This window comes from Taeniopygia guttata, chromosome 7, assembly GCF_048771995.1.
Source record: "Taeniopygia guttata chromosome 7, bTaeGut7.mat, whole genome shotgun sequence".
In the NCBI taxonomy this organism is placed as follows: domain Eukaryota; kingdom Metazoa; phylum Chordata; class Aves; order Passeriformes; family Estrildidae; genus Taeniopygia; species Taeniopygia guttata.
In genome coordinates, this window is record NC_133032.1 from 28,916,835 (window position 1) to 28,940,825 (window position 23,991).

General features: G+C 37.9%; 1 protein-coding gene across 4 annotated transcripts in view; it reads left to right on the forward strand.

The window, feature by feature from the left end:
* The window catches only part of NCKAP1 (NCK associated protein 1), a 58,234-nt gene extending 47,101 nt beyond the window's left edge, over nucleotides 1-11,133 (forward strand). For all 4 annotated transcript variants that reach the window (XM_002196664.6, XM_030277932.4, XM_030277933.4 and 1 more), the window contains 5 exons: nucleotides 813-906; nucleotides 2,446-2,562; nucleotides 6,384-6,493; nucleotides 9,335-9,424; nucleotides 10,063-11,133. In XM_002196664.6, the coding sequence (XP_002196700.2) occupies nucleotides 813-906; nucleotides 2,446-2,562; nucleotides 6,384-6,493; nucleotides 9,335-9,424; nucleotides 10,063-10,179 (528 nt within the window). In that variant the 3' untranslated portion in view covers nucleotides 10,180-11,133. The remainder of the gene's footprint in view (nucleotides 1-812; nucleotides 907-2,445; nucleotides 2,563-6,383; nucleotides 6,494-9,334; nucleotides 9,425-10,062) is intronic.
* Nucleotides 11,134-23,991: the final 12,858 nt, after the last annotated feature.

A 23,991-nucleotide genomic window follows, 5' to 3' on the forward strand; every position in this document is an offset into this window, starting at 1 on the left:
TACAAGGATAGTCTGCACAATATTCACTACATGGAGCTGCTCAACTATACAGGAGAATTTATGGGAAAAGTGTAAAACTTCCCAAATACTATTGGCAGTAAGACATTGCTAGTGTTTCCTGTATTTATTTGTATTTGGTGTAGACCTGCTTTTGCAGAGAGACTTCTGAACTATGATTTCAGAAACTTAGTTGGAATAGTAAATGGAAGGAGAAAACAACAGTGTTGAAGGCTTGTTAATGGTAGGAAAAGAGACATCCTGGGATGGATTAGGAAATTGAATACATTTCAAAATGTTCTTAGTTCCTCCAAGTGCTGTGGCCACTTAGACTCTGATTTTTGGTGCCTGGAGTCAACAAACACTGAATCTGTCTAACGTTGGCATCTTGTAAGATTTCTCCGTAACTCTATTCCACCAGATTGTGACTTTTGGTTTTGTTTAAAAATGCTGTATTTGTAGATGTTGGCTGATACTTTAGATCTGGTAGAGAAAACATGTCAATTTCTTTTGAACGTTAAAGAAAGATGTACAAACAGCTAATTGGAAGTGAGGGTGTTGCTTTGGAGGTAATGTGGGAAAGTATATGAGTTTTGTTTGGCTTGACACAACAAAATTACCATCTGGTGCACAAAATGCAGATACAGCCACGCAGTGGAGGTTAGAAACAAACAAAAAATACAGTCTCTGTCTAATATGTGCTAAATCTCTGAAATTCCTTAGTGCCTTAAACTTGTTTTAAGCATGACAGCAAAAACCATGCTTCGTCATCTTGACATGAAAGCATTCAGTGTTGTCTTTCTTCTGGTCCTCAGGTGGCAATGAATGTATATGAACTGTCATCAGCTGCTGGATTGCCTTGTGAGATTGATCCTGCCTTGGTTGTAGCACTGTCTTCCCAAAAATCAGGTAAGTTTCAACTTCAAAAATATAAATGTTAAAAAGAGAAAAGAAGTGTTTCAAGTTCTAGGAGAAACCTCCATTGTATTCCTTCAATAAACTTCGTAAATGGCATAGGAGGTTGAGTTACTCGTGCCTGGTATTTATTGGTGTTAGCTTGAGAATCTTTTCAAATATGCATGAATGGATGTGCTGACCTAGAAAAGGATATGAGGTAGATGTAGAAGGAATTTAATGGTGAACACTGCTATAATTTAACAACTATGACAGTAAGAGTGTCTCATGAACAACTTGATCATTTCTGTTGCACAGATGTGTGACAAATCTGTCAGCTAAGTAAGCATTAGGAACTGAATGCAGCTCATGAATTTCATGATACTTTGTTGCCAGTGTCCTATAAGTGTTAACATGACGTTTACACGGGAAAACAGTAAAATAAACATGTTAGAGAATTAACATGTATCATGCTTCCTCTTTGTTGCTTTAAAGCACTGCTGGCTAAGCTTTTCAGTTTTGTTTACTCTGGCGTGTTCAAAGACTCCTAAGAATTAAGACTCCTATGTGCTTTTTGATGGTCTTAAGCTTTTTTTCTTATCTTCCTTACTGAGCATTTCATTACTTTTTTTCCTCCCTGTATGTTCTGGATAGTTGATGTTAGAATGAGACCATGAATATTTTAAATGCTGCCTAAGTTGTTTTTTCTTACTTCAGTTGTAGTTATTTTGAGAGGGGAAATTCCAATTCAATATTTGAATTTAAGTCACAAGCACAATTTCTTTGTGCACTTAGAAAAAAAGCAACCCAAAGTTTATTTGTTCTGTCTACATTGTATGTAGAAGTACATACAGAAGTATATTTTTGTTAGGTATTTGATATCTAAAATGGCATTTTAAATAGATTATTTTAATTGTGGTACAGCTATGAAATGTTTAGGTCAACAAATAGAATTTCTGTATATTCTCATAATGGTTTATGATCTTGTATTTTGATTGTTACCTTTGGAGTTGAAATATTTTTCTTTTTTTTTCAGTTTTCATAGAGATAAATTCTGCATGTCAGTAATTGTTGACTTTTTTTTTAACTAATCTTAGGTTAATGTGTGATGATGATGCTATTTTTGTAATCACAAGGTTTTATTGTGAATTGACATGAGTGAACCATCAACTTCTGCTCTTTTGCCAAAGGGAGATGCAAGAGAAGCTCTTCTTACCTTAGAGCAATAACTGGATTTATACCAACATGAAAAAATTACTATTCTGCTCATCATATTCAAGACTTAGTAACTAAATTATGAGAAGTAATATGAGAAGCAGTGGCTTCTTTTTGTTCTCCTGTGTAACAGACTGGACATTTTGCAGCTCTACTCTGTTTCTTTTGGCAAGACTGATATTAATATTCCTCTTTTCATAATGCAAACATTGACTTTGTTGGATTTTGCTTTAAATTTCAATTTGGTCAAACATTTTATATTCTACTCTACCTGCAGCTGAAAGGAAATATTTCAAGATTATTTCTGTAACTAAAGAACTTTATTATTTTTGTTTTTAGAAAACATTAGTCCAGAAGAAGAATATAAAATTGCTTGCCTTCTAATGGTCTTCGTGGCTGTCTCCTTGCCCACTTTGGCTAGCAATGTGATGTCTCAGTATAGCCCTGCCATCGAAGGTAATGTAGAGTCAGATCAATATTTGCTGGGAATGCTGTCTTCACAATAGTTCTGGTACTGTCTTAGATACATTCACCTTTAATACTTAATTATATTTTATAGTGAACAAATTTTAAAATCAGTTAGCCTTAATTCAGGCAAGTTCTTCTGAAGGTACTTTAAAAAGCATTTACTTGACTCTTGTCTGAGATGACTTTCTATGAAAAATTAGTTTGCTACTTGAAATTTTCAGAACAGTTGAGACACTGCAGGGGGCAATGTTGTCATAATGTGGAATCATTCGAGCACACATTCTGCATTAATGAATGTGACACTTACTATTTAATATAATATATTCTAGTAAGTATTAATGTTTTAGTAATCTTTACATTGGCCTTGGGCCAATCATACAAGGTGTCCTTTCTATATTTGATACGTTGTTCATATTGCCAAGCATAAAGTTTTGGAAACAGAATCTGGAAGGTGTAAGTGGTGAACAGAATTATTTCCTACACAATAGTTCAACTTTCTTATTTAAAAAAAATAATCTTTGCCTCAACAAAATTTGTTGCATGTAATCTAGAGTTTTCTTTCTCTTTTTAAGTTGAAGACAGACAGACAGTACTGTTCAAACACATGCAAAAGTCACCTTTTGGCTGTTCAAGCTATTTTCTTTGTACTGTGTAACATGACTCGTGTAAAAGACCATACTTATACTATTTCCATTCACTGGGACGCATGTTTTCTCTAATTAGTTTTTAAACTTGCATTATTTTTAATTTGTTCAAAATTGTAACTCACAAAGTAAGTGTAAAGTGGCTTCTGAATATTTCAAGTACTAGGAAAATACCAAAAATTTAAAAATCTTTCTGTATCACTTAATGTAGCATGGAAATAATGTTTTTTTACAGACCCAAGATTGTTGTTTTACATGGCCTTTTCTTCAGTTTTGAACTATTAGGGATCTGTTGACTATAGTTTCATTTTAAAACAGATGGCATAGACTTCCAGTTGTGGAAAATGTTGGATAAATCTGATGTATGAGTAGAACTTGAATACTGATTTGAAAATTAAAGAATTTTTAAGTTAAACGCTTTTTCTGATGAATGGGGAGAACAATCTGTAACCTGCAGAGTTGTTTCCTGTTATTTGTGCTCTCCTAGTATTTCTATTGATCTTTGCAAGCTTTTTCCATATCACAATACTTAAAAAAATCTTGGAATATAGGTGAGAGCGGGGAATATCCAATATGATTGGTGAGGTGCATGGGTAGAAACTTCCTTGTTTGAAGACTGTCACGTTGACTGTCTTTACTCATTCCAATTGAACTTGTTTAGGTGTGTGTAAGATCACATCTCTTAAAAATTACCCATAGTTTTGTAAAAGAAATCCTCTTGAAGCACTTCCTGCTACCAGTTTCTCCTTCAAAGGATCTTACCAACTCTAGAGTCTCCAAACCTGTATGGCTTGCCAGAGGGGCAGTACTAAAAGTTTTACTGGTGTTTATATTTTCAATTTATTCCTCTGCAAATTAATTGCTAGGAATATGTCAGGCTAGCTGGAGGTTCTCCAGCAGGTTAAAGTTCAGGTAGGTTTGCCTTTCTGAAACTTCTTGTCTTCCTGAGACCCTCTTAGTCATCATGTTTTTATCAGGCTGAAACAACCGATAATTCTACTGTTGAAGACGAGCAGATAATCTTCTGCCTGTTTTATATTATGTAGCTTAAATATTCCAGTTTATGTGGCTTAATTTACATTAAATAACTCTTAAGATGAAGTCAGGCAAAGCCTTGTTTCAAAGTGAGCTCTTAAAGTGCAGTTAATAGATGACATGTAACTTCTCTCCAGTCATGGTTTTATCTTGCACTCAAATAAGCCCATATTAGGAGTTGCTACTGCTTCTGTGAGACATGGCCTGTGTATTACATAATTTTTTACTGAGTGGGCTCTTCTATTGAGAGGAAAATCTAGCAAAAGGTACACATAAAATATGTTCGCTCTACAAAAATAACTGAACAAACAGAATAGACTTTGTGATTGATTCCTGCCTTCCTTGCATAATACTGTGTTCTACCCTTATTGTAGAACATCTGGCTTGAAACACTTAATATAAATGGTATTTCCAGAATGCGGACTTAATAAATTCTGATTTATGAAGTAAATTCCCTGGACAAATCCTGAATTAATCCATCAACGAGTCACAGATTTGGAGGAGTTTCAGTTTTCTAATCTGGCAAGACATATCTCCCAAATACAGACTGTGCTTGGACAGCTGTAGCAATGTCTGTATTCCCTCTGTCTGCTTCAAGATCAAGTCTGTTTCTTCCACAAGTTCCAGATAAAGGCTCAAAGTCTAACAGACCTTTACTTTTGTTTCCAATACAGAATCTGAGCTGCTAGTCAAATACCAGGCTAAAGTCTAATTTGTCAGCTAGAGGGTAGAATAGATACTAGTCTGCAAGAGCTCTTTTCAAAATACTTGAGGCCTGTTGTGAGTTGGAAGACTACAGTTCTTTTGCTGAATTCCCTTGTTGATACTTTTTCTGCAGCCTGAGGGATAAAAATGAAGTCTCTTGAATAAAATGAGCCTCTTCAAAGACAAACACATATTTGAATCAGACTTAAGCAGAACAGATTCTCTTGACTGATGTTCATGTAAAAATAGGAGACAAAGTTGGAGTATCAAATCTGGGGGCCCTGCTGAAGGAGATCCACAGGGATCTTCACTGGGACCTACTAGTCAGCATATTCACAGACCACCTGGATGGGGGGCTGAAGAGTGAGGTGAGAAAATCTATATATTATCTGAAGTTGTTGAGGGTATTAAAGGACTGAGGAGCTGCAGAGAGGTATGATACTGAGTAAACTGGGCAATAAAATGACAGCTAAAAGTAATTTTAGGTAAAAATAGTGATATGAATGGAGAAAAAAATTGTGGAGTGACAGGGTCCAGCTGACCTCACTATTCAAGCATGAACATGGAGTTATGGTAAATGACTGAATGAAAAGATGAGCTCATTGCTCAACAATGGTCAAAAAATAAGAATCAGCATGCTTGCATGCTTGAGTTCTTGTTAATTCCTTCAAAGACCACCTACTTTTCATATGCCCACACGTGCCTAAGATACTTGCCCAAGTGTATATTAATTTTATATTAAGGTGGTATATTTGGCTTAATTTGCCTGGAATAAATACCAGGTTTACTGAGTTCTTCTGCTCTCTGCAAAAACTGGTGTAATTTAACCACTTTCCAAGGCTCTGAAGCCTGGGTGAATTTTAGGCAAGATGTTACATATGGAAGTTAGCAATGGAACACCTTTTTTCTTGAGTACTTGTAGATCTCTTTCAGTGATGCTGTCTGGGCATGAGATGTTCATTTGCACAGAAGGGGAAAGAAATAGTTAGCTTGTAAATAGCCTGTCTTTTTGGCCTATTCAAGTATTAACACTCTTAAGTTTTGTAGAAGCCAAATAAAATTCCAATATATTCCTAATTTCTAAAAGCCCCAGGTTGTTTCTCAGGTTGTTGTGACCATTAGAAAGTGGAAGGCAGAGCTGTACTTGTCGTGACTTTCCTGGTAGCAAGTGCAGTGTGGAAGAGTTCCCTACTCCCATTATGTAAGATGCTAAAAGTCCTCCTTTCATTATCACAAGTCTCTTTAGTATTTGGTGATATTTTCCAATTTTGGAAAAATGTGGAAGGGTTCCTTGCTCCCATTATGTAAGATGCTAAAAGTCCTTCTTTCATTGTCACAAGTCTCTTTAGTATTTGGTGATATTTTCCAAAGAATGCTGTCTTTTCCAACTTGGTGCTGAGGTGATTTGAGTATGTTTTTGTTTAGGGCATTGCAACAACATTCACTGCTTGGCAAAAGCTATCAATCAGATTGCTGCAGCTTTATTCACCATCCACAAGGGAAGCATTGAAGATCGTCTCAAAGAATTTTTGGCTGTACGTATAACTTTATTCCTACTTGTTAAAATGTACAGTTGATTTGGGGTGCAATGCAATTGCGTTCATAGAAATCTGCCTTTGGTGCACAAGACAGAAGAATGTTTTTTATATGTTTCTATATACAAGCCTGTACATAGATTAAATTTTGCAATAGTTCTTTATAAACACTTCTGTGTGATGTTGGAAAATTAAAGGAGCAAATCAGTGCAAATGTCATAATTTTTTCAGAACAATCTTTAGTGTTTTAGCTTGTGCCATTTCTCACATTGTGTGGCCCATGACTAGGAAGAAAAATGTGCAATGCGTATAAAATCAAAATTCTACCTATTTTTCCCATGATGTGGTAGATACTTTAGTTAGTTATTTTCCTTGAAAAAGTAGGATAAAGTTCAGACTGGCTTTTGTGTTGTATTTTTCGACATGCTTGCCCTTCTTAAACATGAACGGCCAAGTAGCAGTGTGTTACAGGGGTAGTTGGGAAGAGGAAATTTTTTATGCTTCAGAGTAGATTGAAGATGAAAGCTACTGAAATCTTTAGTGATGCTTAGGGAAAAAAACCAGAAGTTTTTAGGTCATGGTGGCATGTTTTAGATACATTTTGGTGTGCTGCTTGAGTAGAAATAATTTTTTTTTAATGGCTCTTAATTAGCCAGTACTTAAAGGAAATGAAAGGCTAAAACAGCAGCATCACTTTAATTAAAAAAAAAAATTACTATTGATTTTGAGTGGGTTTTGAGTTTTCTGTTTGGCATAAAATGTGCGGAAAAAAAGCCCTTCCCTCTTTATTTTAGGTAACTTTCTGTAACTAGAAGTTCACAGAAAAATTTTTTTTCCTTAAAAGAATCTTTCACTTGTGGAAATTCATTGCATTTTGTAAAACAGAGAAAAAACCCTATGGCCATTCACCTTGTCTAATGCAACTGCTGGATGTAAAACATGAAAGAGAAATGGTTGTATCAAGTTGCATACATTTGACAAGTGAAGAAAACCAGTATAGTTTCATGTGATAAAAACACTTTTGGTATGAGGTTTGCATTCTTTCAGTGTTTATAGACTGCTTTCAGACCACTGCTTTTACTGCACAGACTATGACTTGATGGTTCAGATATTTTGTTAATCTTTCTTTTTTAACACTTACTGTTAGTCTGAAAGAAAAACATTTCTCTTGAGAAGAAAATTACTGCTGAAGATGATCTGCTTTCCTGTCCAAGTTAATTAAATATGAAAAAAAACTTAGGAGGTTCTTTAATGCTGATGACTATGTGCTATGTATCTTTTGAAGTATACATATTGACTTCATATTAAAAATTGATACATGACAGCTTTTTCAAGAAGACTCTTGAGAAAAATCTATTTAACTAGAAAAATCTAGTTAATGTTTTAATGTAAAATCCTTTTCTGGTAAACATGTGGTTTAGGCATGTTGCCATTGTTTGGCATAAGGGCCAAAATTATGATGGTACATCTGAAAGTTGGAAGGGGTTTTTTCAAATTTCTGTAAGTCATAAAAGCATGGCGTATCAAGGCATCTACAAATTAAGTATTTTACTATATTCTGTGATCCTGAGCTTGTAAATACCTAAGTACATGTTAGAGGGTTCTAGGATATCTTCTGAAACTAGGATAACAGGGTTGTTTATGGCAATGCCTTTTTCAACTTAAAGATTATATTGGGATGGGAGGTAATGTAAAAGTAGATCTTCATTGGAGCTCCAGGGGCAGTTATGGAAGAACGTCCAGAAAAGCCTACCCACACGGGGTGAATACAGTTTTTATAAGTTTAGCAAATTAGCATAATTGACAAAAAGCATCAGTTAGGAGGACAACTGGTTATGCAATCCCACCCCCCCACAAGATTGAGCCCCTTCTCTGGAGCCCTCCCCTTGGTACTAGCTGTCCCTTGTTCATGAAAATGTGTCTCAAAGAGTTTTTCTCAACCCTGATAAGCCAGGAAGAACCATGATAGCACTGGGACCTTGTGCCCTCCAGGGCTTGGGGCTCTGGAATATGTTTTGTCTTTCTGCCTAGGGAAAGGGCATGGAAGAGTGCTGGGAAAATTAGCTAGAATACAATAATAGGCTACAAAGCTCCAAATATATGTGTAAAGAATACAGAGAATACGTAAGAGGAAAAAAAAGACAAAAATCAATAGGCATCATTCCCCCCTTTTTAGAGACTAACAAGACTCTACCTTGCCTAGTCTCTGCTCCATACTTAGTCATACCACAGGTTTACACAACCAGCTTATCCCACTGGCTAACATACAGATACTGTAACTAACTATAACTACAGCTACTATGAATATTTGTCATCCAGGCTGAGTTTGGTCACTATGAAGTGAGTGTATACTCAAGGTATATTGATAAAATATTATTAATTGGCAGTTAAGATGACATTTCTTCAAAACTTCTTCTATTGCAAAATGGGTAAAATTTCAAAAAAATAAAAACTTTTATCACTTTAAACCTTAGAAAAATTATTAAGTTGAAATGTATATTGGGAAGAACAGAGATAAGATCTTGATCCCCTGGGAGTTCTGTCACTGATTTCAGGAGACATCATAATTTGCAACCAATGATTACAACAAAAACTTCTCTGCAGTAGATTAATTTAGTTTTTATATTAAAATAACATGTGTCATTTATTAAACACTATTAGGTATAAGCCAGTATGGCACATTGAGACTAAAGCCCAGTGATGGTTCATGTGCTCAGGATTACTTGCTCTCCTTTGTCATTATCAGTATAATGCAGAGTCCATTGGCTTTGTGTAGCAAAACAGCAGAAGCTCATCTATGCTTTGTTTTATTTATTGCTTTGAAATACTCATTTTATATAGCTTGCATCATCCAGTCTACTGAAGATTGGCCAGGAGACAGACAAAACTACTACAAGAAACCGAGAATCAGTTTACCTACTACTAGACATGGTGAGCATTTGTGTGTTTTATTTGTAGCTCACAAACCAGTGGAAATATGTTGTTCTTCCTGCTATCCTAATGTCAGTATTTTTTTTTCATTCCCCCAAGATGCACATATTATTGCCATCATCCTTTATTGCTTAGAACATTGTATCAAGTTGTTCAGATAATTTTCATTGTTCACTTAGTACATATCATGTGTGTAAGAAGCGGTGTTTAGAGTGTGTAGGAGAATATCCTCTCTGCTCAGAGGATTTCCTCTCAGTGTTCAGTATCTTTTGGAAGATGACTATTTATATAGGAAAGCAAAATACTTGCTTTGAGAAGCAGTGAGTTTAAATGTAGGAAGTTTAAATTCAAGGGGTTTTGTAAGCTGTTTTTTTAATATGTTAGTTTGTACTGTAGTTATATGTAAAGGTGTGTTTAGTTTATTATAAGTAGATAATATTTGGGGAAATACTATCCTCAAAAATATACTATACGTATACTAGGGAGAAGCATTACTACAAACTTGGTGCAATTTATTTTCACTGTGAAATCTGTGAGTGGTAACGTGATACAGGCTGGAAGGACCTACATGAAACAGATTTTCAGTAGCAGGCAGCAGAAGGTGCTCTGCAAAACCTTGTGTTTCTGGTATTTTTCAGATTGTGCAGGAGTCTCCGTTCCTGACAATGGATCTCTTGGAGTCTTGTTTCCCTTATGTCTTGCTGAGAAATGCATACCATGCTGTCTACAAACAAAGTGTTACATCCTCTGCCTAAGTAGCTACTTACTGGAGATAAGACATAGCACGCATCTGTGTGGCCTCAGTTTTATCTGTAAACTGTGGAGCTATTTTACTCTATGGCCTGATGAACAGTTTTGTGAATTATACACTTTTTCCATAAAGTTGTATCCCTAAACAGTGGTTTCTTAATATGGTTGTACTACAATATAAGCTTGGTTGATTTTAGGTTGCACACTTACGGAAAATTTCTTTTCTTATTCCTTCCTTTTTTTTTTTTTTTTTTTTTAACTTTAGAGCACCATTTAAGTTTTAAAAATACTACTTCTGCTATATGTTTTTTGATATTGATCATGCAAAACAAAAATTGCTTGTTTATTTCCCAGAAGAAAAATGTATGTAGTGATTATTTTACATAGAGTAGCTTTCATCTGTGTGTAAATTATTTCAAATAGGGAGAGTTATAAACTTGTACCTATTGTTCTTATTGAAAACAAATATTGGATGTGCATTTCTGTGAAGTAATTACAGCATTTCTAATTTTATTTTGAAATGTTCACCAATCTACGTACTATGACACTATCTAACATTAAAAATGTTATAGGACTGCTTATCCTACAGACAGTGATCCTCTCCCAATACTCTTAAACAACTGCAAGTGGTGGTGTTTGTATAAAGCATAGTGGAAATTTTTTTTAAACTAACTTCTGTGGTGCCCTGTTGGCATTAACACTACCATTGTACCCTGCTGTATAATAAACATTCTTACACATTTATCATATATTGATAAAATGTTAGCCCTTAACCACTTTTTATATGTTTTAAAATTTTGAAATTCAAGTGTACCTTCCATAACATACAATAAACACTAGACTGTATTATCTGTAGGTGAATTATTTTTAATATAAATGTTATCCTAGTATTTTAAGCTTTAACTGTGCTGTTGTGCATTGATTTACTTCTCACAGTTCATTAAATATCAATCCTTAGAGCTTTTATGTGAAGACTTCTTTTAATCCTTCACCTTTTGCCTTTTGCGATAGTGAATCTTGTAAAAGGTTGGAAGAAGGCATTAAAAAAAACAATGTTAAAAATGTCAGTTTAGTGCCATTATCCTTTAAATCTTATTTTTACATAATAAAGCAAAAAAAGCATTTATACAGTATGTAGCTATGCCAGTTGTACCCATAGAAATAAGTGTATTGTTAAAGTATGAAACTTGAAATAATCCTAGAGCAGGCGAATGTTGCTAAAACCGTAACATCAGGCATGACTGAGACAGATGTATAATAGTCCCTTTTTTATCAGTGATGCAAATTGGCCTTGCAGGGTAGCACAGGCTCATTTAGCCTGAAAGCTGACCAGATGGTTGTGCTCTGTAATCCCTGATGTATAAAGCTGTGTGTTCCTCAACAGGCTCTGGACATTGTATAGAGCCCCTGTTCTTGGTGCAACTTCTGTGCATGCTGGTAACTTTTTCTGTTATGAAAGAGCTGTTGTGTGCTCAGTTACAATAGCTTCCTCTGTCCAGAGGAAAAAAAGTACTGGAATAAAATTGTCCTAAGGAAGTAAGACAGTACATCTATATTTTTCCTAATTATGCATTTAATGTTATAACTATGGAAATGTTTTTTAAATTGACAAGTTAGTACCATAATGAAGAAATTTGTACATAAAGTAATTAGGTTGAATGCAAGACTTATGAGTTCTGCTCTGTAATATTTATAGTCTAATGCATTCAAATGTTCTGATTTCAATTAAGATTTTTATTATGCTGTAGCCTTTTGTGGGAAAACAATGCCTATTTTTGGGAAGGATTCTTAAAAAACTCAAGCTTAAGAAATAACTTTTGTGCCTTTAATATTTTTAAGTACGAAACAATTGTATGTGTCCATTTGCCTCAGATCCCAGATTTCCACTGTCTGTGGTGTTAGTGAACCAAATCTAGAAAACAGGTAATCACTGACAAATAGGTAACGAGTGCAGTATCTCTGCAAGAAGCTGCTTCTGACCCACTTGGATGAGATTTAGGCATGAACCTTTTAGACATGGTAGTTTCTGTGGGAGTCCTTCCATGTGGTGTCTGGCACATAAATCCTTGAGGTGATGCCTTTTTAATTACACTACTACATTTTAACTTGGGCAAAACCAGAACAAACCACACAAGGGAAAAGTTGGGGAAGAATCACATGGACTCATCCATGTATTGGTTGGATTTGGGCAGGGATGGAAGGGTTTCCTTGTTTTGTTCTTGCTGTATTTCTGTTGTTCCTGGTTTCAGCTGAGCTACTACAGAACTGTTTAGGGTTCAGCCTGCTCATGGAAGGCAGAGCACATCAGGCCTGGTACTCAAGGCAACCTGTGTCCATGCACTGCACAAACTGTCAAAAGCCTGGTGAACCAAGTTTGTTGGGAAGGAAGATAGAGATGGAATTTTTCCTCTGGAGCCTGCAAGACCATGTCCACAACTTAGTAAGTTCAACACTTGCCACTGTATATCGAGTCATCTCAGGTGGCCTTTTGTGCCATTACAAACAAAATGTGTTTGTAATTCCTGGAGCACGAAGCACAGATGGCTGGGCTGAGTTGGCCCCATATGGAGCCAGTTTGGATCAAATGTCTAATTCATGGGGGAGGGTTTTACCTCTTGGGAGAAACAGTGCAGAAGAAGAATGTCCCGTTGCTGCCCACAGAACTATTTTTATAGTTTAAAAAGATCTGTCTGCCAGGACAAAAGATTGCCATTGAAATCAAGGGCTACTCCTAAACCTTTTTTTGCTGTAGTAGTTTGTTTTCTATATAGGAAAAGGAGTTGGTAACACTTGGACTGTACCACTTTTAATACACTGAAGAAAGGCATTCTCCCCAGAAAATGTTGGAATGAGGCCAGTGATTTGAAGAAAGATATGAGCCTGCTTCAGCAGGTCATCATGGGCTTGTGTGACTTCAGAACTTATTCATTCCAGATTCAAGAATTTCGGACCATAAGTAAATATGCTTGGCCTCTAAACTGCATTTTTTCCAAAAGCTTCCCTGGTCCTGAGGTTCAACATTGTGATTCATACTAAAAAGTGAATCCTCAGTTACTTACTAGTAACTTAAAAATTCTTTAAGTTCAGGTATGTCTGAACTAATGCTGTATTTTTTTTTCTGTAAATTGCTCCCTTGAGGTGAATGAAACTCAGAGCTAGGAGTTTAGGTGTAGCAAATCATCCTGTTCAATCAGTGAAAGAGATACAATAGAAGTAATTTATTGCAGTTGTATTCACTACTAAATGGAGCTGATAAACTAAGGACTGGAAGAATACAGGGAAGTGCTTCCATTTCAGTCCTTATGGCTAGCCCTGAAACATGGACACAGCTGGCTGTCCATAGCTAGGTAGTTGAAATGGCAGCTACACACATAAATGAATTGGTTTCATGGACAGGAATGGTTTTCAGTGTTGTCAAATACCAGCTTTCAAAAATACTGAAGTTCTATTTGTATTCTTCTGTAGGTACAATTTTTAAAATAATTTTAATGATAAAGCTAAATCTTCCACTGACGTGACAAAACTTTTTTACTCTAATTAACCACTCCTCGTATGCTTTTGCTATTTGTCATGTTACAAAGTCTGTAAATATTTGTACTAACTCATAGCAAAACCAAAATATCTTCCTGACCTGTGTCCAAAACCATATTAATTTGCTGTTAGTCATTCTTTTTCTAGCACTCCTGGGTCAAAATGACCTGTTCACTGGATATGATGTCATTGTGTCTTAGACAATTCAGGAGAAGAAATTCTGAGTATTAAATTCAGATTGAAAAGCCTCTATTAAGCATGAAGTAAGAGTATATTGAATAATTTCTCATGTAGACTTTAAGGTTATTGCCCTGCTCCTGATTGTAGTAATCTTATGAAGTGCCTTCTCACAAAAAGTGAAGGTAAGCAATTAAAATGATCCTGACACCTGTGTGTAGAGAGATGTGAGCTGCAAAGCTCTTACAGCTGTGTCAACCCCAGTGCTCGTGAGTCCAGTTCATTTCCCACTAACCACATGCTTTGCTATCATGTCAGTACTCACATTGTGTGTCTACCAGGATAGGGGAAAGACCATGTCACAGGTTACCTGCAAACTCTTCTTGCCCTCTCTGCCCTTGTCATTAGCCTTTGAGTCTGCCTGAATTTGAGGGAATCTCGATGGGCAGCCAGTGCAGAGAAGGCTCATATTTGGCAAAAGCAGTAGTACTTAATACAAATTCAGCTGCCTTTTTAACAATAGCAAGGACACAATCTCAGCAACGATGAAACCATTCCTTGCACAGTCACACAAAGGAAAGAGAAGTATCACAACAAATGCATTGTAAACTAAGACTATGTCAATTATGGTAATACAGAAGAGGATTGAAAAGAAAAGGGAGGTAAGAGGGGAAAATGCTTATCACAGAGCCATCAGAGAAGTTGGGGAAGACATTGCTCAGTGACTCTGATTCCATTTTGTGATTCTGAAGTCACTGGATGTTTTGTGGATTAAATCTATATTGTATCTCACAGACTTCAGAATTGCATTTTAAAATTTCAGCTGATGTATCTTCTTTATTCCATACTGCACATGAAACAAACTTATCCTGCCTTAGGATTATTTGTAAATAAAGGATCCTTGCAAGTGTAAAACTTGTAGCCATCTTACCATGAGCTTTTGTTTGCCAAGACCAAGTCAGCAGAACTGGATAGGACCATCTCTCTTGTACCTGCTTGTCAGGAAACACTAAAGGAGGTATGTGCTCTTTGGATTTAGTTCCATATATGTCTAAACTGGAAGATGTCAGGAATGATGTTGAGTGTTACAGTGAGATCAGGTAAGTGAAAGAGTTCATCTCAGCAGCTCCTTATTTTGGATAACAAATCACTTTAAAGGGCTGAGAAAGTGGATTGAGCCTGTGGCACTTGCTTTAGAGGTAACTTTATTAGGGGTACAATTGCATCACTGTTTCCATTACTTTTTTTTTTTTTGAGTGTTAAGAAAATATGTCAACTTTTATCTAGTAAAAACTCAAAAACAAGCAACAAGGAAGTTATAATGCATTTGAATTTTATAATATAATACTAATTGTTTGCTGGCTAATCCATGGTCCCCCAGGCAGTGGTTGGAGGTGGTCTCAGCCCTTTGCTAAGGGACATTGGGATCAGAGTTCATTTGTTTCAAATCTCTTTCCAGACAGTAAAGTGAACAGCGTCTTGTGGATTTTGTTGACAGAGATGACACTTAGCACAGTTGCCATAGGTATCTGATGCCTCTCAAGGGGGGTCCTGGTCCATTCAAAACCAACATCATATCAGAGCTTTTGAAAATCCCATTTACTAGCAAAAGATGCAAGGAGCAAAAGAGTAATTGCATATCGGTATTGTAAGTTTGCAGGTAGGAGATGGGGACAAAGAACAAATTAAGGACACAGCCTCTGGCATAACACTGAGGTGCCTGGATCCCAGCTTCAAGGTGAACATGCTGTCAAGGTCCCTGTGACCCTAGTCTGCAGAGGAGAGGGAAATTAAAGGCAGGAGAACCTCTGAGGTTCTGTCCTGCTTGAACCAAGTAGGATGGGGCTGTGAGGGTAGTTTGCAAAAGCATTGGAGCTGAGATACAAAGCAGATAAAACCCCTGCTGCTTTCTTCCTAAGGAAAGCTCCCAATAAAAAAAATCCCATTATACTGGAAAATGGCTTTTTCTATACTTGTAACCTAATTATTCCAGCATGGTGACTGACAGCCCTGCAAACAGAGGATGGGTTCATTGGGTATTTCATCAATACAATGTATTTTACCTGCTCACAATCCTTAGTGAGCAGGTAAAATACACAAGCTTTTCTAAGTCACAAACCATTGATCAAGTTTATTTCTGCACAGTTAAACTGGCAAATATTTGTGTGTATGCATGTGAGCTGCATTGCTCCAAAAGGTTTTGTTTTTCCAATTTTAGTAAGCAAGCCTGTGGCTTCAGGGAGGGGGGGAGAATGCAGCATTATTGTAAGAACAAAGATTCTATAAAGGTGGAAGCAAAAAAAAACCCAAACAACACACCCTACCCTGAGAAAAGCTTGTTGGAAGGTTAGTTTTATGGATCTTGTGAAAGCAATAGTAGGGGAGGGACAGCAGAATGACCACATTTAAAACCTATAAATAATTCCTAGAAAAATGCCACTAGCTTTTCCCCTTGGTATTAGTTGAGCTATGGAAGTTTGTTGAGTAGAGAACTAAAGCAACTTTAAAACATTTCGTTCTCAACACTGTGACCCTATTATTTAACCTTTTAAAAAAATTCTTAGCTAAAAAAAAAAATCTTAATATCATTAGAATATAACTGGAGAAAAATAAGTGTAGTAATAATTTACTGGCTCTGATTTTTTTCCTACCACTACTGAAGTGTGTGTGGGATAAAGAACTGAAAGTCCCAGAGTTCTCAAAATATCCCCCAGATCACTGTTTTGAGGGGGTTAGGGCTTCAGCATAGCCTGGTGCATACTTCAAAGAGACTGTAAATTATTGGATATGCTGTGGACTGCTGCAATGGTCTAAAAGATATGGTAAGCAAGCAAAGGCTTCTGCAGAAAAATCATATTTTCTATGAGATTGGACACTTATTTTAGACTAGGCTGTGGATTATGTTAATGTAAAATGACTTCACACTAACATTGTGTGGATTTATGCTCATAGACCACCTGCTCTTCCTTAATTTTGGGGTATCTTTTCTATTTTCTGCTTTCATTGCTATCTCTCACAGAAGTAAAAATAAACTGGCAAAACATGGAACACCCTGACAAAGTCGCAGCTGCAGCCTCAGCAACTCTCCCCAATTTTAAAGCTTTTCAGTAAATCAGAGGTGGGATGAGAAACTGAGTTGTGAAGTTAAAAATAAGCACCCAGGAGCTACTAATGTGAAAAGCCCAGCTGTGCAAGGGCCTGACAGAGCACAGGCAAGTGAAGCATACAGGTAAGGCAATTGGGAACGTTAATCTGGGAGAAATAAGAATTTCTGTGTGGGGGTTAGCTTTTTAACATGAAATTGTTTTTACAGGGCTGTTTAATAGTTTTCAGCTTGCTGGAGCATCTGCTGTTTGTATGGCTCAGCAAGTGTGTAAGAAGCTCTCAGGAAAGATGATTCTCCCAGATTTGCTGAGGTTTCCATAGTGAACCCTTAGAGATCCCAATGGCTAAAAACATGAGTAAAAATACACAGAAATGGGGCTGGCTTCTATTTATAGCTATTAATTGATCCTTGGTGCGTCAAACCCAATCAGGTCCCACTGAAATGAGCAGTGAGTCTGAGTTTTAGCACCTGGTGATACTGGGCTGGTACTGCAAAACTCAGCTGTTTGTGCAGGGCTTATTTTTTAGACATGGGTGTGATTTGGCACTTAATACTGCAGGGCACTGCTAATAAATCTGGGTAAGCAGCAGCAGAGGCAAGCTCAGGCCATGCAACCAGAGAGGCTGTAAATCTGAAACAGTAAATTTATGGTTTAACGAAATTAAATTCAGAGTGGTTATGGCCTTTAAGCTAGGCCTCTCAAGTTATTTCTGCAGGGGCCAGGCTAGAAATGCTGTGTAATGTGTAGAGTATTATAGACCTCTGTGGGTTTGGGGTTTTTTGTCTTAAACACTCCATCTGGAAGCAATTATAACTTGGAGAGGGTTCAGTGGATGCGGTTGTGTCTCTGTCGTGGCCCACAGTGGGAGAAAAGGATGTATTTTTTATTATCCTCGTGGTCATTGTAACAGGGTATAGCAATTTGTCACATTAGAGTAACAAATTGAATGCATATTGAAATCGAATGTGTGTTCATAATGCTACCACGGATGCTATCTTGCAGTCATAAACACTTGAGCAGGAGTTTAAAGCAAAAAAAATGAAAAAAACCTGTATGCTGGCAAGCAAAGCAGCCAAGCATCCTCCTTTTTGTCCCCTCCCAAGCAGCAGCAGGACAACCAGTGGAGCAACAACTGCCTTCAGGACACTAATTACATGTCATTGGTACTGTTAAGTGACTGTAGATGGTTGTTCATCTTTGGCCTGGGAAATTGGTGCATTAGCACGATGAGGAACAGTGGAATTAAATGAAAATGGAGCTACTTTGCTCTGAAACACATGCAAATGCTTTCCCAGTTTGAAGTCCAGGTACTGACTGACTAACTGTGCTTTTATTGCCTCTGAATCTAAGATGTGCTCTCCCAAAGAAAAATGGCAGTTGCATCCCTTGCTTTAAGTGACTGCACTCCTGGTGCTAAACCAAGGGCTCAGGAAAGCTTTTGACAATGTAATTCAGCTGCACAAGGAACAGGAGCATTTCTGTTCCACCACGATCTCTTGGCTTACAGCTGCACAATATTTTATAATGAAAATGAGCTGGGAGGGTTTGGGGGAAGGTTGCTAAGGCCCATGAGGAGGTTCAGCTTTCTGTCTTCTGCTGTAAGTCCCTTTAGCATGGCTTAGTGCTTTGAGAAGCACATACAACTTGCAATAAATCTGGCAGTGATTTCCCACAGAAACACTCATCCAAGTTCCAATGTCCAGGTGGAAAATCAGCACTGCAGGTAGCAAATTTCAGTATTGAGAAGCTGTCTACTCTGACATGACCACAAAAATCTGGGAAAAATCCTAAGCAGTAAACAAATCACTCTGCAAAATGAGACTGCTGTGGGAGAGATATGCCAGTATGTGTCTCTGTGGATAGACTTGAAGCCTGTAATACAGAACTGGCATAATGTTGTCTTTCAAATGCATGTCACTTAGGCTTCTTGGTGTTTAAAGATAAGGCAGCATATTTTCCTAGTCATACTACTAATTTTACCCATAACATGGATGCAAAATACTGGGCAAATATATTTTTTTTCTCCTAGGAATTCAGGAACACTGGCAATTTGAGTAAATATTACTATGAAAAAAATCTAGAAGGCATGCAGACTCCAAGAGCAAGGGATAGTTAATAATGGTCTGTCTAATAAAAACAGCCCCAAATATTACAGTCTGAAAGACTGCATTAAAAGAACCTTTTCTTCTTTGCTACTTCCACACCATCCATGGAGAAGCCTGAAAGATTATTAGAATACGTTAATAGTCCCCTGTGTTTTATCTTCCTGAGGGAGTTACAAGACCCTGACTGAAACAGGAAATAGACAATAAATCCCATTTTTATGACTCTGTAAGTCAATGATTTTATGGTTTTAGTAACAGGCATGTAAGAAGTATTTTAGGGTTTAGTTTTCAGTGAGTTGCATGGTTGTTTTTGGTTTGTGGTTTTGTGTTTGTTTTTCTAAGGCAGTGTATATAAGCAAATTAAATCACATGTAATCCTGAGATTGCCAAAGAAAGATTCAGAACAACAAAAACCTGTTCTAAAGAAGTATTTTTCTCAGCTAGTTTTATTCTTGGGAATGTCCTGAATAGATACAGTCATGCCTGCACCTTTTTTTTTTTTTTTTCAGTTGGAACGGGCAGGACCAGACCATAAAGAACAGTCCTGGTTTATAAACAGCAGCCCACTGGGTCCTTGGGCAGCCTGAACCAGTGGGATGATGGGAAGCTCCCCAAGCACAGAGATGAGCTTGCATCTTCTGTAAACATTGCCACAGGTCACTGATCTGAAGGGTCTGGCAGAACATGCAAACTGAAAGTGGAGAGATGACTTATTTAATGCCACCTAGAGCTTACAGCCTAATGCAGGCTGTTCTCTCCAGTGCTAATGAAGTTTATGGTATCTAAAATACAAATGTGCCTGCACACAGGCCTCTGCATCTGCAGAGCAGTTGTTAGACCAGGAAAAATAACACACTTGTTCTGCATTTTTTTCCTGATCTCTGATTTTACCTTTCTGAAATTCATAGAACCATACAATGGTTTGAGTTGGAAGGGACCTTAAATACAATCTCATTCCACCCGCCCCTGCCATGAACAGGGACACCTTTCACTATCCCAGGTTGCTCCAAGCCCCATCCAACCTGGCCTTGGACACTCACAGGGATGGGGCAGCCACAGCTGCTCTGGGCAACCTGTGCCAGGGCCTCGCCACCTTCACAGGGAAGAATTCCTTCCAATATCAGTTTAAACCTGCTCTCTTTCAGTTTGAAGCCATTCCCTTTTGTCCTGTCACTTCAGGTTTGTTTTAGACACGTACTCATTTCTCAACCACTTGTAGACTATGGAATTAAATGCATCCACAGTAAGTACTTAGTACCTCTTCTCTTAGGAATGTAAACACAGATTTATTGATCTGCTGAGATCTGGCCCAAACCAGGGTAGGTGGTACATGTTTTGAGCTGGTCCTTCATCCTCCCTGTGCCTCCTCTGGCCTATAAGCACCCCTTGCTTATAGAAGTAAAATGCTGGGGTGTGTGTATGGGGATTTTTCTTATCTCTAAAGGGAGACTGTAACACTTCAGGATAGAAATGATGCTAAAAAATACACCTGGGACTGCTTTGACTGCAACATGTTAATGTTGACCAAACCTGTATGTGTTTCTTACTATTGCAAAGAAAGCTTCAGATTTCAGTTTTATTTTTTAATGAGATCATAACCCTCTATTTCTATCCAGTAATGTAGTTGTTCCAGCTTAAACTAGATGTATTTCTTTATTTCAAGCCATGAAGTTTTCCTGATGGACAGTTCTAACAGTGGAGCTGGACATCAAAGCATCTCAGAAAGCCAGCTTTTGCTTCTTAAGCCTGTTGCTGTTTATCTGCCTGTAGCAAGAGACAAACAAGGGAGGGGAAAATAGATACTGCGTAAAGGAAAAAATAACAAAGAAATAAATTAATGCCAGGTGTCTGGAAGCAGTTGCTTACTTAGCTTCCTTTTGGGAAAAGGTGAAACAACAAACCCCACAATCCCTTTTTATCTTCTCTGCAGCCCTCCTCATTCTGCTCTGTTTCTGTATCCCCAAATAAGGTTGGTTGGCCATCCCCAGAGCTCTGAGGGTTATCCTGCCACCTCCTGCTGAAATCCATCCTCATGGCACTCCAAGGTAACTAAGCTGGGTTTTTTGGGGGTTATGGATGACTGAGTTGGGCCTCAGGCACTATGCACTGTTGTAGGCTACTGTGATTCTTGTGCGGAATAATAATAACGATAATGATAACAATAATAAAACAAAACAACTTTTTCTGTAATTTTTGTATGAACTACTCTAGAGGCAAATCCCTGCCCTAGGCTTCAACCCCACTGAGTTCTTGTTTATTCTAGAAAATGACTTTGCGTGACACTATGGGCTGTATTGTTATTCTTTAAATATATAGGTTTGTATTAACCCCCCAAAGTGTACCACGAAACTCACAGGCATACCGTCTGCCACCTGGGCATACTTTTATTAAGAAATTATTGCTGGTCATGCATGACATCAAGCTGATAGAATGATGATACCATAATGTGACTAAAGCCTTTTGGAGTTGCCCAAGATAAGGAATTCAATTGTTGTCACAACCCAGCCCCAGAGTTTTAGCACTGCCCTTGTTGATGGAAGCTGTAGAAAGAGATTTTTTTTTTCAGAAATCTTAAGAAAGTGGTGGGAGAGAAGAGGGTGAAACTCCTGACAGCACTGTGGTAGCACTCAGAGAAAAAGCTACTTTGTATTTTGAGACTAGTGGAAAATTTCAGATAGCACAGCACATGCTTTCTGAGCTAACATACAAACTCCCAAGTCAACATTTTCAGTATGTACACATATTATAGTTCCAATTAGCAGTATTGGTGTTGGGCAGCAACTGCATGTGAAGACAGAGAGTAGGTTGGTAGTTTGTTCTTTTCCTCTAGGCATTTTATTTTCCTTCTAGTGTAACTCCACCTGCAGAGCAGAGCACTGTAGCTGCATTTTGACAGCATGAAATCACAGCCCTCCTCTTCACTGTCTCTTTTTCTGCTTTGCCTAACTCCTTGTTCATTAGAAAGGTGTCAAGACTGGCCATAGTGCTTCTGTATAACAGAAAATAACTTGGCAGACACGGGGGGTGTAAATGTTTGGTTAAAATAGCAATGTTTCAGGTCAGTAATCAGATTGCCTAGTTCCAGCCAGAGGTGAATTTTTACCACCTCGTATAAGCTGATTTATAGTGGAAGCATTAAGAGGTAATGAATGCAGACAGCCCTGCGGGCCAGCAGCCCCAGTCCTGCCAGCAGCCCATCCTCTCCCAGGCACCAGCTGCACCAGGGGCTTGCCAGCAGGGCAAGTGGGCAATGCTCTGCCAGCTCAATGCATGGGAGGCATCGGTGTTCACACCAGCACTGCAAATGTGAAGCCACAGATGTAGATCGTGTAGACTTGGGGCTAAAAAATTAAAATTATGGACTTGATAACCTTATTGCAGACATAGGAATATTCACTATTATCAGTACTTTTTCCTTCAAAGCACAGGAAATGTTTTTAAAGCTGGTTTGTGTAATTATCAATTAAAAAAAAACAAATCTTGGAAATAAAATACAGAGATGGGAGAGTTTCATATTAAAGTAGAAAGTATGTTAATTCATGTCATTAGGTGCTTTGCATTGCTCTAGCCCATTTCACTGGAATCATTCTTGGGGATGCACTGCTCTCCCACTCACTGCTGTCAGGTAAGGTCCCAATGTACTCTGTTCCCAACCACTTGGGTATGGTTCTTATTACACCACATGCTTTTTAAACATGTATTCTTTTACATTGCTAGGGAAAACTCAAGCCTGAGGCTTTGCTATGACTAAATTGGAAGAGCTAAGAAGATGAGTAAAAAGAGTTCTCTCTCTAATTCCCCCTGCAGAGGAGCAAGCTTCCCTTTGCTGGCTTTCATGGCTACTTTGCAAGCCTGGATGCAGGTGCAGAGTCATGGGCAGCCTGACTGATGGCTCCTAAGGCTGTCACATGCACATGTGTGTGAACATTTCTGCCTCCCTTTGTGGCCCAAATTTTCTTCTAGGAGTGCAGGGAATAAGGTTCGAGCCCTTGAAATTAGCACCTGCAGTGGTGGGCAAATAAAAGGTACCTGTACTGTGCTGGCCATATCACAACTCCTTGTTTGCTTGGCGTGTGCCTTTGCTGAAACAAGGACATTAGCAGCTGACTTAGAAGGATTAAGGTTTCATCTGTAGTCATAAAATTTAAAAACTGCAGAAAAGCCTTTCTCGGGTTAGGACCCTGTGTTTGTGAGCCTGTATCCCATTGTTGATTTCACAGCTCATTCACATTTGTGGTCTGCTTTCTGACCATTGGCTTGTGGTAGGTGTGTTTCTACTCGTAGGTTTGACTTAGGGGTAGAAGCTGGAATAATAAATGCGTGATCAAGCAGTTGCTTGTAGGTTTATAACTGGAAAGAATTTATTCAGCTAATAAGTGTCAGGTTGTTTTCTCTGTGCAACTTGGTCTAATGGAAGATGTCCCTGAACATGGCAGGGGCTTGGAACTAGATGATCTTTAAGGTCATTTCCAACTCAAACTGTTCTGTGATTCTGTGATTATATCAAGGCACATTGTTTCAGATCAAGTCAGAACTCCCTTTGCTGCACCACTGTTTTGCAAGGTATCTTAAACGGTATCTGGCCTCTTCATTTTTTTTTTTTAACCTTCTGAAAAGACAGCAGCCCCAGCTGCTGAGCCCTTATCTCCCTCATTTTTAAGCCTCTCAAAATTATTACTCTCTAAAACCGCTCACCCATCGCTACGTCTAGGTGACATGCTTTTCGTGTGCACCTCCTGCTTTATTAAACGTTTGCACCAGCATAGTGTGTGCAAACAACAAACAAACAAAAAAAGGACTTTTCTAAGAAATATGAATCTATTTCCGAGAGATCGGTCTGAAATCGTGTTCATGTTCCCAGTAAATCTCCGGGGAGATTTCAAGCGCTCGCTTGCCT